Below are 14,260 nucleotides of genomic sequence, written 5' to 3' on the forward strand. Positions count from 1 at the left end.
TTACTGTTGAATGGATGTTAATTTTTTCTAATGGCTCTGCAGTGTTAGGCTTTTCGTTCTAATGGTATGATGCTAATGGCTAAAGAATACATGTTAACAGCTAACGCTTGCACTCTTCCCTCTAACCTTTTGACTTTTACTGCTAATGGTTAGATTAACGCCTCTAATGTTTATGAGAAAATTTTCCAACGGGTAACTAATGGATGGTTGACGGTTTCAGCCATCTAATGGATAAGCATTAAAGTATGTTTTCCTGTGAACGGTCACGTTTCATAGGACATGTTTTTGCTTCTAAGCTCATCTATTAAAGTACTAAATATTGAAGAAACAGGAGAGTTTTCATCCAAACAACACACACCGAATTGCACATTGGGCCTTTCTGGACTGTGTTTCATGATGAAGGATGAAGACTGGTTTAAATTCAAAGCCCTGAAAATGTCTCTTTTAGTTGACAGTGAAGTGGTGGTCGTCAGAATGATAGAGAGGGCATTACTTGTGGTTAGCGACTTGAATTCTACCAGGTTTCCTTACCAAATTCAGAAAAGGACAACTGTGCACTTTGAGGAAGATCCAGGAAGACCCCACTGGCTTATACGATGGGCTTCATCAACAGTTATCACCACCAGAAACTTCCAATGGTGTTCAGTTAAATGAAGCTTATGCCATTTTCTCCGGTGATGCAAACAAGTAAGTGAATGTTCCTTTCTCTACTTCCTTTAGTCGTTCTTCTGATTGCTCATCGTGAAGAGCAATTGCTAATAATCCTAAAGACCGCAAATATGATACCTGGTCTTCCATTAGCATTCTTAGAGGTGAAATAACAATTATTTTACTGATCCACGTGGTTGTGAGAACAGCTCATCAATGACAATCAGGGCTGCACAGAAGATTAAAGACTTTCCGTACCCGGTTGGATGACTTGCATATATGTCCTTTCCTTTCAAAAGTGCTTCTAAGCATTTTCCTTGCTTGCTGTAAAGCGAAGGAATTTCAAAAATGCTGAAAACTCCCTGCAAAGCACAATGGAGATCCCTCGCATCGACCACCATTTTCAAAATTGACCTCTACAGAAATATCAGCCTCAAGGTTTTGGTCAGCGTGAATCACTTTCAATAATTAATAATAAATAATAAGTAATTCAATGCAAAATTATTACACGACTATCAATGGTAAATCACAGATGCTCCTTCCCGATTTTTTTTTTGGAGGGGAGGGGGAGCTGTACACAGGATGGGATGTGCACATCTGTGTCCACAATCATCATGTCTGTTGTGAAATCACTCCTATATATGTCAAGGCTTTTAAAACACAGTATGCGCCTCCTTAATTGCAAACGAATCAAGTAGGATGGCTGTTTATAGCACATTAATTTTGTTTAAAATCACTTTTAAACCATGGTTATCTGTAAGGGTTTTTCTGCAAGGATGTTTGGCTAGCAGTGTCCATGAGGTTGCACACAAAATGTATCAGCCTTGAAATGGAAAAATGTCTGTTTTCCTAATTGTAGAGAAAACCAGGACCAAGAAATTAAAACTGCTGTATAAAGTGGCTGCCAAGGTGCCCTTCAGGCAAGTACAATTTGTAAGGTCGAGTGTACAATTCACTCTGCAGGAATTTTTTTCTTCACTTCTCCTTTGCACCCTCCCTTGCATGAATTTTTTTTTGCTTTTCCCCCTTTCCCATCACTTTTGTAATGATCCATCCCTTAAACTGCGATGTTCCAAAATACATCACCCTTGAAGAGATCAAGAGAGCAGAGAGAGAAATTCTGAAGCATGTACAGAGAAGAGCCTTCCCCGAGGAGTTCAACCATCCCGAAAAACCAGTTAAGGTTACTTCAAACCTTTGCGGGGCTACTTTGTTTGAATTTTTTTTTGTCACGAAAATTAAAGTTCGTCAGTTAAGGTATCATTTCCCGAAAAAATGTACGTAAAATATTAAAACGTGCACAAGCTATTGAGAAAGAGATTTTTTAACAAAAGTTGATAAACCGACAAGGTGTCATAATCCTTTAAGCCATTGACTCCCCAGCGACCTTTTTGCAGCAAATAGCTTCATCTGGGAGATCCTATTTCATCCCATTAGCATTTTTTGTTTACACTCAACTGTGGTCACGCATTCGAAACCAAATCCTTTCGTCGACATGAAATGCTCCAGAAAGGAGAAAAGTCTGTGGATAAAAAGCAAAACAAAGCCAAGACCAAAAAAGAAAAGACCAATGAATTTCATCTAGATAGAAAAAAAAACTTACCCAAGAGATCTTATGTCCATAACGAGTGCCTCCTTGAGCCTGCGCTGCGGCACTCGCTCCTTGGTTTGTTTTTGTTTTGGCGAAGTACGTCGCTTTCCTTTCATTTTGCCCATAGTTGACCACGGCTAAAACGTGTGCGCCTAGAACGTGACTGTGACCTTATTGCTTTCCCGCGAAGCTCAAGTTTGCATACTGTGAATGCTAGGGGTTCTGTTATTTCATTGCCTTGTGGCTTTTCAAGTTGACACATTCCTCTGTGAAGGCGTGATCTGTTTATAAATCTTTAGAAGGCGAAAACTTGCACTCATTTTTTGAGAGAATCACTTCTCTTTAAATGAATTAATAGGGTATGCAGATTTGACGGTTTTCCATGAAATTTGGTCAGAACATTCACTGATAGATATGGAACAAAAATGTGTTGGCGAATTCCTTTATTTTGAATACTTTCCTCGTGGCAGCTTTTAACTCAACAGGTTACGCGAATTTCTCGATAGTTGAACTTAACAGATCTATAAAAAGATAACCAATAGAAATAAAAGAAAATGCTGACATGTTTTTGGAGATTGATGCTTTGTGATTAACTCTGCACAGTTATTTTGCATGAACGATCGCATTTGATACCCGATTAATTCGCTGGAATGTCAGTCAGTCATTTTGGAGTTGATGGCCTCTGCCACCTTTGGAAAGCAAAATCCAAAACAAAACATAATTTTATTGAATTCTACATTTTATAACCTTTCTATTGATATATAGTTTGTGGGGGTTTCCTTCAAAACAGCGTGCGTACGAATTTTTTTCTGGAGGACACCTGCGAAGGTTTGAAGTAACCTTAAGAAGAGTAGTCACCTGTATAAGCTTGATCCAATTGTCATTGATGGGCATTGGGAATTGCACATTGGTGGTCGGCTGCACAAAGCATCATTACCCATGGAGTCAAAGCACCAGATTATTCTTCCGAAAGAAGATCATGTTACCCAAGTGATTATCGGCGATTACCACAGGGCATGTGGCCATTCCGGTAGAGAGCACATCCTAGCCTCAGTTAGACGGAAATTCTGGATCACCCAAGGAAGTTCAAATGTGAGGAAGTGTTCTAGAAAAGTGTGTCAGCTGCCATCGTTGCCAGGCACCACTTTGCCAACAGAAGATGGCCAATTTAACAGAACGTCGCATGCTGGCTGAGAAGCCACCTATTACATCAGTAGGTGAGAATTTTTTTGGCCCATTCCAAGTCCGTCGTGGGCAGATACTTGTAAAGAGATATGGTGTGATCTTCACATGTCTAGCAATCTGTGCCGTGCACCTCGAAATTGCACATGGCTCAAGCATAGACTCTTTCCTATTGACTTTGTGACGTTTCATTGCAATAAGATGCCAAGTGAAGGAAATCTGAGAATCTAAGAGTCTGAGGTGAGGAGGTGTGTGACGCTATTTCAGATTAGAATCAGGAAAAGTTACACAATTCCTTGTCACAGAAATAACATCAACTGGTTCTTCAGCCCTCCGTGTGGTTCTCACTTTGGAGGTATTTGGGAGAGATGCATCTGAACTGTTCAGAAGATTCTACAAGCCCTACGAGCAAATTACGGATGATGAAAGTCTGGCCACCTTAAGTGTGAAGTTGAGAGTATCATGAACAGCCAACCCATAACTACCATGTCTGGTGATCCAAACAATTAACCCCTTGACGCCCAACCACCTGTTGTTGCTCAAATCGGAAGTCACCTTACCCCCCAGTTTATTCAAGAGGGAAGATTCTCTGTTGCATCGTCGATGCAAGGAAGTACAATATTTCGGGGACATCTTCTGGAAGAGATGGAGCAAGGAGTACCTTCCCCTTATGCAACTTAGACAAAAGTCGGTGCACCCAAAGAGGAACTTGGCTGTTGGTGATATTGTTCTGGCCGCATCTGAGTTGCATCGCAATTACTGGCCGCCAGGTGAAAGTGCTCATCAAGACAGCTGTTTACGAAAGGCCTGTCAACAAGCTCTGCCTTTTGGTTGAAAACGAATGTCCAAGCACAGGAAACGTGGACACTGAGAAGTAAGAGACATTTAGTTGATTTATACTTAGCCTTCAGTTAGCTTTGTTTGCTAAGCATGCTTCTTAGAATGTACTGATACATAAGGTTCAGCAATTGTTAATTGTAAGTTATTGGATGTAAGTGACTTGCTCAGTATATAATCTCCCATCAGGGGCCAGGATGTAGAATCTAGCACTCTCTTTTATTTAGTTTCATTAATGTTCCTTTGGGAATTCATTTTGTGTTACTTTCCTGCACGTTTCATGTAATTTGCATCTTGTTTAATTTTCCAGTTTGTTTAGTTTTCACACATGCTGCAGTTTTTAGTTTCACCGTTGACCTCAACGAGAATACATTTAGTGTAATAACCTATATAAAGTTGCCCTTTCGCGTCTGACAGCACCAGTACAATGTAAGTTTTGAGTTATTTCATTCACTGCATTTCGCTTTAAGTCGCTTTTCAGTGGTACATTTCTACACTATTCTTGTAAGTTTGTATTTTTTGTTGTTTCTTAGTTCAAACCTCTTCTTGTTTGGGCATTTGGAATCTGTTGCTGTATGTGGCCAAGGAAGGATTCACCCTTTGGCAGCAACAAACACTACTGGCAAATACTCTCTAAATCTGGAGAAAGGCCATTATACTATCAAATTAATTCCTAAGCTTGTTTTGGAGGATGCTACCGAAATCACAGACTAAAAGGACATAATTAGGGAACAGGAGTATTTTTTTGAGGGGCATTACACCTAAAAGAAAACTCAACTTAGGGCAGATCGTTTGTCAACTTCTTCAACCATGATAATACAAGGACAAAGTTGTCTCCTAAAGAAGATGACTCTTGCAAGGGTTTTATTTCTGCTAAAGAATGTTTAGATGCCCTGAAGGTTATGGGTGATGGAAAAAGCCCTAGGGTGGATGGTTTTACTGCGGAATTTTATAAATTTTTTTTGGAAGGACCTCAACCATTATTAATTTTTGTATGGTCAATTGATTTCTCCTACAGCTTGGGTGAAATGTAGGTCACTCAGAGAAGTGCACTCATAGCTACCTTACCTGAACCAAACAAATCAAAGTTTTATTTAAAAATTGGACACCAGTGTCCCTACTTGGGGTCGATTATAAAATAGTTTCAGCTGTCACTGCAAATCGTATTAAGAAAGTTCTCCCAACCATCATATCACACACCCAAAAAGGCTTTCTTAAAAAAGGTCCATAGCAAAAAATACTACGCTGATTTACGATATTATAGATAAACTAAATTCTTATAACCAACAGGGCTTACTGCTATTAATTGATTTAGAGAAAGCGTTCGATTCAGTGAAATGAAACTTTCTGGATGAAGCGTTAAAGTTTTTTAATTTGGTTAGTCTATAAGACAGTGGGATAAAACCTTTTATTAATTTTAATATCTCTATTCCATATACAATGGCCACTGCTCAAATTCTTTTTTGGTCTCGAGAGGTGTTAGACAGGGCGATCCCCTGTCACCATATCTTTTCATTATTTGCACTGAACTTCTCGCATATGCAATAAAACAAATACCATTAATTTCAAATTACACGGAAATTGAAAATTGCATGGATGCTGACGAACTGTGGTTTAGCAAGTTGCAAAATTATTATTGGTGACTTACTGTTAGTGCTCACAATTTTTCGTTAACTTATTGAAAATTTGAAGAAATATCATCCTTTGTTCTAGCGAATTATTGCTCAACAGGCCGTGAAATTCCAATTGAACTTTTGAGCAAACTTTCATCGAAAAACCATGGTAACAGAGAACAAAATTTGCACATTTCGCTTGCTCTTGCTCTTGTTTTCTGATCGTCTTTACTGGGAAGATGTTTGGTTACTAAACAAAACATAGGTCCGCATTGCGTACTTGTGAGCTTATGTTTAGTTTTATTCCATTTGGTTGGAGACTGTTTTTAAAAGTCAGTATCTGGGAGTTTAATTGTATAAGTGAAAAGGCAGTCACTGCAAAGATAAGGGCATTGTTTTAAACTGGAGACATTGTACTCATGGTAGAAAACTTGAGAGACTGCTCGCAGTCTATGTCCTCAACCAAGAAGTTTGCTTGTAACGTCAGAGAACAGTTGTTTCTTCATTGACTTGATTGTGATGAACCATTTTGAATGGATTTAGTCACAATGTATTACCCAAGTTTTTCCATTTGAATCACTCAACTAAGTTTAAATGCTTTCAGTTCGCATTAAGGCGCTGGTAGGTAGGATTCAAAGGTGCGTGACATTTCCCCTAAGTACATTAAACTTGATTTAAAATTTAACTTGTCGATCATAACATAAACATATACACATAAAGCCTTTATTTCTACATGATAAGAACCAAAGCTACAAGGCTTGTGGGGTCATGTATACTACAACATTAAAATACATAAATTAAAATATATACATGTAAAATACATGTGATTCATTGTGCAAGATTTTTGTTCAGTATATATTATATCATGCAGCAATTGTGTCAAGTTTCAGTTTAGTTCATCTATCTGTAAGTTGTTTTTCTTTATCTTTTTGATTTTGTTTGTCACCTTTTCTTAGAATTATAATTGTAACCTGCTTTTTAGTCGAACACCACATGATTGAACCAGAAATTCTCTCTACATCAAAGTGAGCACTTCCTTTCCAAATGGATAGAACACCCGTCTGTGTTTGGCTGGTCATGTGTTCGATTCTTGTTGGGGACTCATATTTTTTCCTTGTCCCATGCTCGTGTTATGCTGATCAGTTCACTTTTCACATTTCATTACCAAGCTTAAAATTCACCATCTTTATTCACCTATCACACTCACAATGACTTCAACAATGCTGATCCTAGCAGTATGCAGGATGCCTGCCGCATATGAACTCAGTTAAATGACCTTGCTCTCCATGAGTTCTCATAGCTCAGTGGATAGAGCACCCACCTGGTATTCGGGAGGTCATGGGTTAGAGTCCTTTCAGTGACTCAGATTTTTTCTTTTTCCAATGCTCGTGTCTTGTCAATCAGTTCACTTTTCACATTTCATTACCAAGCTTAAAATTCACCATCTTTATTCACTGATCACACTCATGATGACTTCAACAGTGCTGACAGTAGCACACATGAACTCAGTTAAATGACCTTGTTCTCCATGAGTTCTTGTAGCTCAGTGGATAGAGTGCCTGCCGGTGTTTGGAAGGTCATGGGCTTGATTCCTGTGTGGTACTCAGACTTTTTCTTTGTCTGATGCTTGTGTCATGTTGATCAGTTCACTTTTCACATTTCATTACCAGGCTTAAAAATTCACCATCTTTATTCACTACTTTGTTTATAAATGATGTAATGCACGAAGTGCATAAATGTAAATATAGTGATACATCTTAAATGTATACAGTAAGTACTATTTTTGTAACTTATGTCTTTGTGTTATCTCATGATGTATCTCGTAGGTGTTTGTAATAAAGTTGCATTTAAAAAAAAACAATGTTGCAGGATCTGTACTCAGGAACCTCTCATAGCACTCAATCTGTGGCAATAGGTGCAGCAGAATTTGCCTTTGATAACCTTCTGGACAACTAAGTGGAATTTCAGCATCACATCTCCGACTTTCTCAAGGATAGCAATAGCTATGAAAACTTTGTTGCAAAAGTCAAGCCTCAATTACTTATAAGTTTGAATTATGCGTAGCTCTGATAATGCAAAAATATGACTGGCTTATGTTAGGAACATTAACAACGCATTGTCGATATTTGAGATATGTGCAATGTCTTGCAGGAATGTTTATCACACTTTTCGACAATAGAAAGCTTTGGAAAATAAGCAAATCGAAGCGTTGGAATCGTGCTTTGCAAGCCATGGTGTTATTGCGATTCTGACAACACGCTTTGGAAAGAACTAAATTTATCAGGTGTTTTGTTTGGCAAAGCTTTCCGCCTCAAACCAGAATGAGAGTGTGTTAGTGATTTTGCTGCCTCTCAACAGCATGGTCCAAGAACAATTCAGTGAACATGAATTCACTGAGCTTGGTCGTTTTGCCATCAATGTGAAAGATTGAACCAGACTTTCACTTGAAACAAGACATTCACCTGAAACTTTCTGCTGCTATCAGCAAACATGTCACTGCAGTTGGATGATCTCCTATGTCAAATACATAATGAAAATTCTCAGTTGAAACCCTGTATTTGAAATTTTTGCAATAACTTTTAGATTTACACCTACAGACGCAGGGAAAATCACTACAAGATGCCCCCTTCACTGTCTTCTTTTTAAAACTTCTTTTGCAGTTTTGCTGAACGAACACTGAATGAAGGTATATTCCTCACGGCATGTTTTTGCCTTGCTGCCTGAAGAGTAGAGTAGAGCAATTTTATTCAGGATATCTCCTGGGGTTATTGACAACAGGCAATCATAAGAGGACGTCAAGATAAGAAATCCTACACTGAAAAATCACTCAGCCAGGAAAGTTCAAACTCCCTGGCTTAGGCAGTAGTTCGTCCTTTTGCATGCTCCTCACCCCCAGGATTTCGGGTGGCCATTTTTTCTCACAATTTCGTTTTGCGTCGTGCACGATGGACTAAGTGAAAGAGGGACTAGTGTTACCTCCGAATGCTGTTCCTTTCCAGGTTCGTCCAGTAACAAGCTGGAATGGTCGGGTAGAAATCTCCTGTCCTGCTCCAGCTACTCCAATGATGACAGATGTTCCCCAACCTTTGTGACATGACTCTAGTGCAGCACGCTACAAAAAATGACAACAGTTAAGTATGTACATTATTCATTTTGCCTGGTTTTTGCAAAAGTTAATTCAATTTTAAGCAAAAAGTTCAGAGGAATGGTGTAGAATGGTGCTTCTAGGCTATTCACCGAAATTCAAACAATCTGTAGAGGTCAGTAGACATTCTCTTGGTGATCTGCAGTGTAATTTGTCACAAGTTTGCTAATTGCATTTCCTCTTGTGAGACTCTCACTTACTGTAAACACCCGCAGATAAGCCGCACCCTGAGTTTAGCAACTCAAATTTTGGAAAAAAAGTTTTTTGAAAGAAATCCAAAGTCAAGCCTTTAGGAGTCTTGTTCATCAAACGTAAACTCACTTTTAACATTGAAACGAAAAATACTTCAAAGTCTTACCCACAATTTTAGCGCTTTAATATTATGAACATTGTTTCCACCATCTTTGACATATGATTGATCTTTTTCTGGAATTTGTTGACAGGTATTTCTTCATTCAACACTGTTTTTCCATAGATTTTTACTTGAGTGTTTGTCGAACGTGTGTAGCTTTCGATAGGATTGGAAGATGGAAAACTGGACACCGGAAGCTGCCTGATGTTTTTAAGAGTTTTGCGGGTATTACATAAAGCACCGTTTCTGTAACTTGTCTTGCAATGGCTAAACAAAATTGAGAGATAAGTCGCCCGAAACATTGCCCAGTGTAACGGCGTCTTTATTTGTTAATACGTAGTTGACACAAGACTGTTTTTGTAAAATACAAAATACATTTATTTGTTCACACAATCTATAACAGTACATGTACCAGAATGCATATGTTTGTCAAGAAAAAGAATTTCTTACATTGTAATATAAAAAAAGGCAATAACCACAGGGTATTTACATGTCAACGGAAAAGTTCTGGAATGAAGTGTAATAAACTCATATTCAGCCGTAAAAAGCTATTAGAAGTCATAGAAGTCCTCCTCATCATCACTGCTTCCAAACATCATTTCATAGGTTGTTGGATCAAGTCCTACTTGTTCCTTCTCGCATGCATCAGCGTAGTACAGCTCGTCAGTCGGCCCTGCATCGTCCACATCCTCAAAAGGGTCTTCACTTTCCTGCTCCCATACTTCATCATCCTTGGTTCTGTCAATTGCATTAGTGATGCAGCACTTGTGGAAAGATTTCTGAATCATCTTGGTTGGAATATCATCCCATGCTTGCTTGATCCAGTTGCAGATCACATTCAACTCAGCTTTATGCATATGGCCGGTAGCAGTCAAGGTGTGTTCTCCAGATATCATCCACTGCTGCCACTTGCTTCTAAGGTGACCTTTGAATGGTTTGTTGATGCAGACATCAAGAAGTTGGAGTAGGCCTGTCATCCTTCCTGGAATAACTGCACACTCTGTGTTCAGTGACTGCAGTGTCCTCCAAATTGGTTGTGACACATGTGCACGAAATGAGTCCCATACAAGCATCGACTTTTGGCGACTCAAACCACCGACTTTGCTCCAAACCGTTTTCAGCCAGTCTTTCACTAATTCTTCATTCATCCATCCTTTTTCTTGGTACCTGACAACGAGCCCAGGGGGGAAAACCATTTTCTTTGGTAATGTTTTTCGTTTGAAGACAACGTATGGCGGAAGTTTCGTGCCATCTCCTAGGCAAGCCAGCATCACAGTGAACCTGTCCTTGTCAAGTCCAATTGTGATAATCGGGACACTCTTTACACCTTTCTCAACAATAGTGCTATTTGTCACAATGTCAAATGTCAAAGGTGTCTGGTCTACATTACCAATATGTCTCAGCTCGAAGTTATGCTGCTTTCTCTTGGAAATAATAAGGCGTTGAAAATTGATCAGTTTATCTTCGTAGTCTTTAGACAGCTTCTGAGCGACTGTAGTGCAGCGTCTAATTGAAACTCCATTTTATTCCATAAAGCGGTAACACCAATGTTTCGAAGCTCTAAATTTTTTTCCTCCTCTAATCCAGATTTCTTTCCAATAAGTTTGGCCTTGAGACATATAATGTTGGTAGAAATTCCGAAACCTCCTTGGCATTTCTCTCTGACCCAACATGCTAGTTCTTTCTCCAGTTCCGGAAAATGCGCCACACCATGACGGTTTTCACGTTTCATCTTTGGGGTGTTTGTCAACTTTTCTCTTTGAACTCGCCACCTGCGAACACAACTTTCATCCACAGAAAACTTCTTTCCAGCGGCATGGTTACCGTGATCGATGGCATAGCTCATAACTCGCAACTTGAACCCTGCAGTGTCTGATGCACACGGAGTACCTCTTTCTGACATGATTTAGATCTGATAACTCTTATAGCGCATTGTAAGGCTGATTAGACCGTAATAAATCAAGTTGCTTGGTTCTACATTTATAAACAGCTGGGTAGGATCGAAAAGTAAATCAGGATCGAAAATTGCACAGCGCTGATTGGTTATAAATGTGCTTTTGTGTAAGTATTGTTCTTTGATGATTTATTGTAATCTGTGTTTTCTCACTATGGGTTTTTGGAGGTTAAAAAGAAATATGGATAGATTTTCTTAAATAAGACTCAAGGAAAGACTTCTACATTCATTAATGAATACGATAAGAACTTAATTTGGAAGGAAATGGTATGTAGTAAGTAATTCCTATTTTTGCGCGCTTGAAATAGGTAAACAAACCCATATGTGTGTTATTGACAGAATGCAAATAAGGCATTTCATCGCATAGCAATAGGATGCATTTTGGCACAATTGGTGAGAACGATAAGTTTGTCTTGTTTGTTCATTCTCAAGCAAAACAAGATGGAGTCGTTCGAGTTTACATCTGCTGTTCGTGGCTATCACATCTAGAAAGAGATTTGGGAGCCAAATGTCGGAGACAAATTTGTTGCTCTAAGAGATTTACATAATCAGTTTGACAAATATGCCATCAAAGTGCTAAACAGTGAGGAAACAGTGGGCCATCTACCACGCGAATACTTAAGAATAGTGTGGTATTTTCTCGCTCATGGAGGATCGATATCTGTTGAAGTTACTGGCCGTTGTCAATGCTGCGAACAGCTTTGCAGGGGAATGGAAATTCCGTGCTGCGTGACGTTTTCCTGTTCGAGAAAAGCGACCATAAGCCGCTTGAAGGATCTCCTAACGAAGAAGGTTTAACGCTTTAAGCAGCGACAAATGTAAGCTCTACAATAAGCTTACACTTACATCAACAAAGGCTCTTTTAGGAGCCACCAAACTTGCAAAAGCAATGACCAGTACTCCCTTGTAGTTTTATGTAATGTTTATTGACATACTTATCCATAAAGTGTCAATTCACGGAGATTTACGGCACCTTTTCCAAATGTTCCTGCAGATATGCTGCACCCCCAATTTTGAGGGACGATTTTTGCAAAAAAAGGTGCAGCTTATCTTCGGGTCTTTACGGTAACTTCAAATCTGTGTTAATAAAACTGAATAAGACAATTTGAACTGCCCTAACACTGTGAAAGATACTGGAGTATGAAAATGCAGCATGGGACAAACATGAAAAGAAAGATGTAACTGTCCTCAAGGGAGGTAGCTGTCCACAGAAAAGCAGCATAATTTTTGGTAAATAAGCAGCTTATGTAACACTTATGTATGCATTTAGACTAACACCTCATCCATTACACTCTATGTCTTGATCATTGTCTGAACTGAGCACCAATGCTGGACAGCCACAAAAATAGAACTTTTAAGCCAAGTTGAACTTCCCACATGTAGTTGTAGAAATATATATGTCGTGGTTGGTTAACACTTTTGGCATGTGCACTTCCACAAAAATGTCTATTTATAAACCTCTTCCTACCCCAAGGAAAATCGTTGGAAATTTTAAGGGGTCAGACATCTCAAAAGCTAGAAAGTACAAAGTTTCATGGGTGGGGATGACAAAAAAGCCATGGTGGTGTGTGTAGTTTCTGGAGCAGCACAAGAAACCATTCAATTTTCTGAAGTAACTATTTAATGCCTGCTGTAAATGAAATCTGGGAAAACTTATTTACAGTAGTTAGAAAATTAAGGATGGAGACATTGTAGGAGTTAAGAGGTTAAGACAAATAATCATGATAGATCTTGATGCAGAAATGAAGATTAGGCTAGTCCAATAAACTAAATTTATATAAGAGACTACAATGCCTTGCAGTTAACACTGACAGTAACTGACAGTAATACAGATTACCAAAGACATGCATAATTACCATGGTGTGGATATTTCCAATACATTCAAATGTGTAGTCCAGCCCACCGTCTGTCATTTCTACCAAGACCTGGAAAATAGCAAAGAGTTTATCAAAGGCAAATAAACAAATTAGAGATTAACCAAATTCTTTGTTGCAACCTCCAAAACATTCAGACACACTACACTGCACTTCACATAATTCACATAACTGCATCTCACATAATTATTACACATAATGTTCACATAATGTTCAACATATACAGTGTAACTATGTATATGAGATAGACATGTTAAAAGGATAATTTGACTCACACTCGATTGGCTTCACCAAGAACAAACTTGATTAATTATGCTAACATTATACACAAACCAATCTAATTCCATGTACATGCAGGAATTGCTAAAATGATACCTGTAATCAGCAGTTAGGTATCACAATAGGGATATGCTATAGCAACTGGACCAAGTGGAGTACAATTCAGGGAGTTGTCAGGCAAGTCATCCTGAAGTAGGTCGTTTATGAGTCAAATGGGTCTATGAGTCATGAATCAATGAGTAGACTGGCTGATCAGCGATTTTTGGTCCTGTAAAAGCTAAGCTCCTCTAGGAATACCCCATCCTCCCCTCCCCCAAAACTTATTATTGTCTCAACAGGGGGGGATAGCATGATGTTAACTGCAAAGATGAACAATAGGCAGTCAAGGACTGCATGTGGCTACCTTAGATATGAATCATTGGCTGAACTTCTCTTTTTGATAGGAAAACAAAAATGGCTTTCAAGCCAACTCATGATATTTCAATCTGATCAAAAAGATTTTGAGAAGTTTGTGTGTTTGTGACACAACATAAATTTTGCAACTATCATTAGGTAGAACACTTGAGCTGTTTTGATTGTTACTACTGATAAAGAAACGAGTTGGAACAAAAAAAAAATGAATGTGTTATGTACCGGTACATGTACACAGTACTTCAGAGTTAAAGAACTAATATATTGATTTAGCCAAGCCTAAAAGCGGAGCTCCTGAGCCGGGTTGTTCAAAGCCCGATTAAGCTAACCCAGGGTAAGTGAGAATTTTGATTTGAGTTTTGTAACTTTGCAGT

General features: G+C 38.7%; 1 protein-coding gene and 1 long non-coding RNA gene across 5 annotated transcripts in view; both read right to left on the reverse strand.

Annotated features, from left to right (window-relative positions):
* Window positions 1–14,260, reverse strand: part of LOC149105299 (uncharacterized) — a 341,662-nt gene that overhangs the window by 56,203 nt on the left and 271,199 nt on the right. The window lies entirely within an intron of this gene.
* The window catches only part of LOC110046682 (alcohol dehydrogenase class-3-like), a 145,567-nt gene that overhangs the window by 41,704 nt on the left and 89,603 nt on the right, over window positions 1–14,260 (reverse strand). For 3 of the 4 annotated variants that reach the window (XM_020752374.2, XM_089270737.1, XM_089270735.1), the window contains 2 exons: window positions 13,179–13,247; window positions 8,848–8,983 (listed from right to left, as the gene is read on the reverse strand). In XM_020752374.2, coding sequence (XP_020608033.2) covers window positions 8,848–8,983; window positions 13,179–13,247 — 205 coding nt within the window. Of the gene's footprint in view, window positions 1–8,333; window positions 8,386–8,847; window positions 8,984–13,178; window positions 13,248–14,260 lie in introns of all 4 variants that reach the window. The other variant, XM_020752379.2, reaches the window with a different exon arrangement.

Source organism: Orbicella faveolata, unplaced genomic scaffold (assembly GCF_042242905.1).
Source record: "Orbicella faveolata isolate gen_17 unplaced genomic scaffold, um_ofav_v1 contig_34, whole genome shotgun sequence".
Classification (NCBI taxonomy): domain Eukaryota; kingdom Metazoa; phylum Cnidaria; class Anthozoa; order Scleractinia; family Merulinidae; genus Orbicella; species Orbicella faveolata.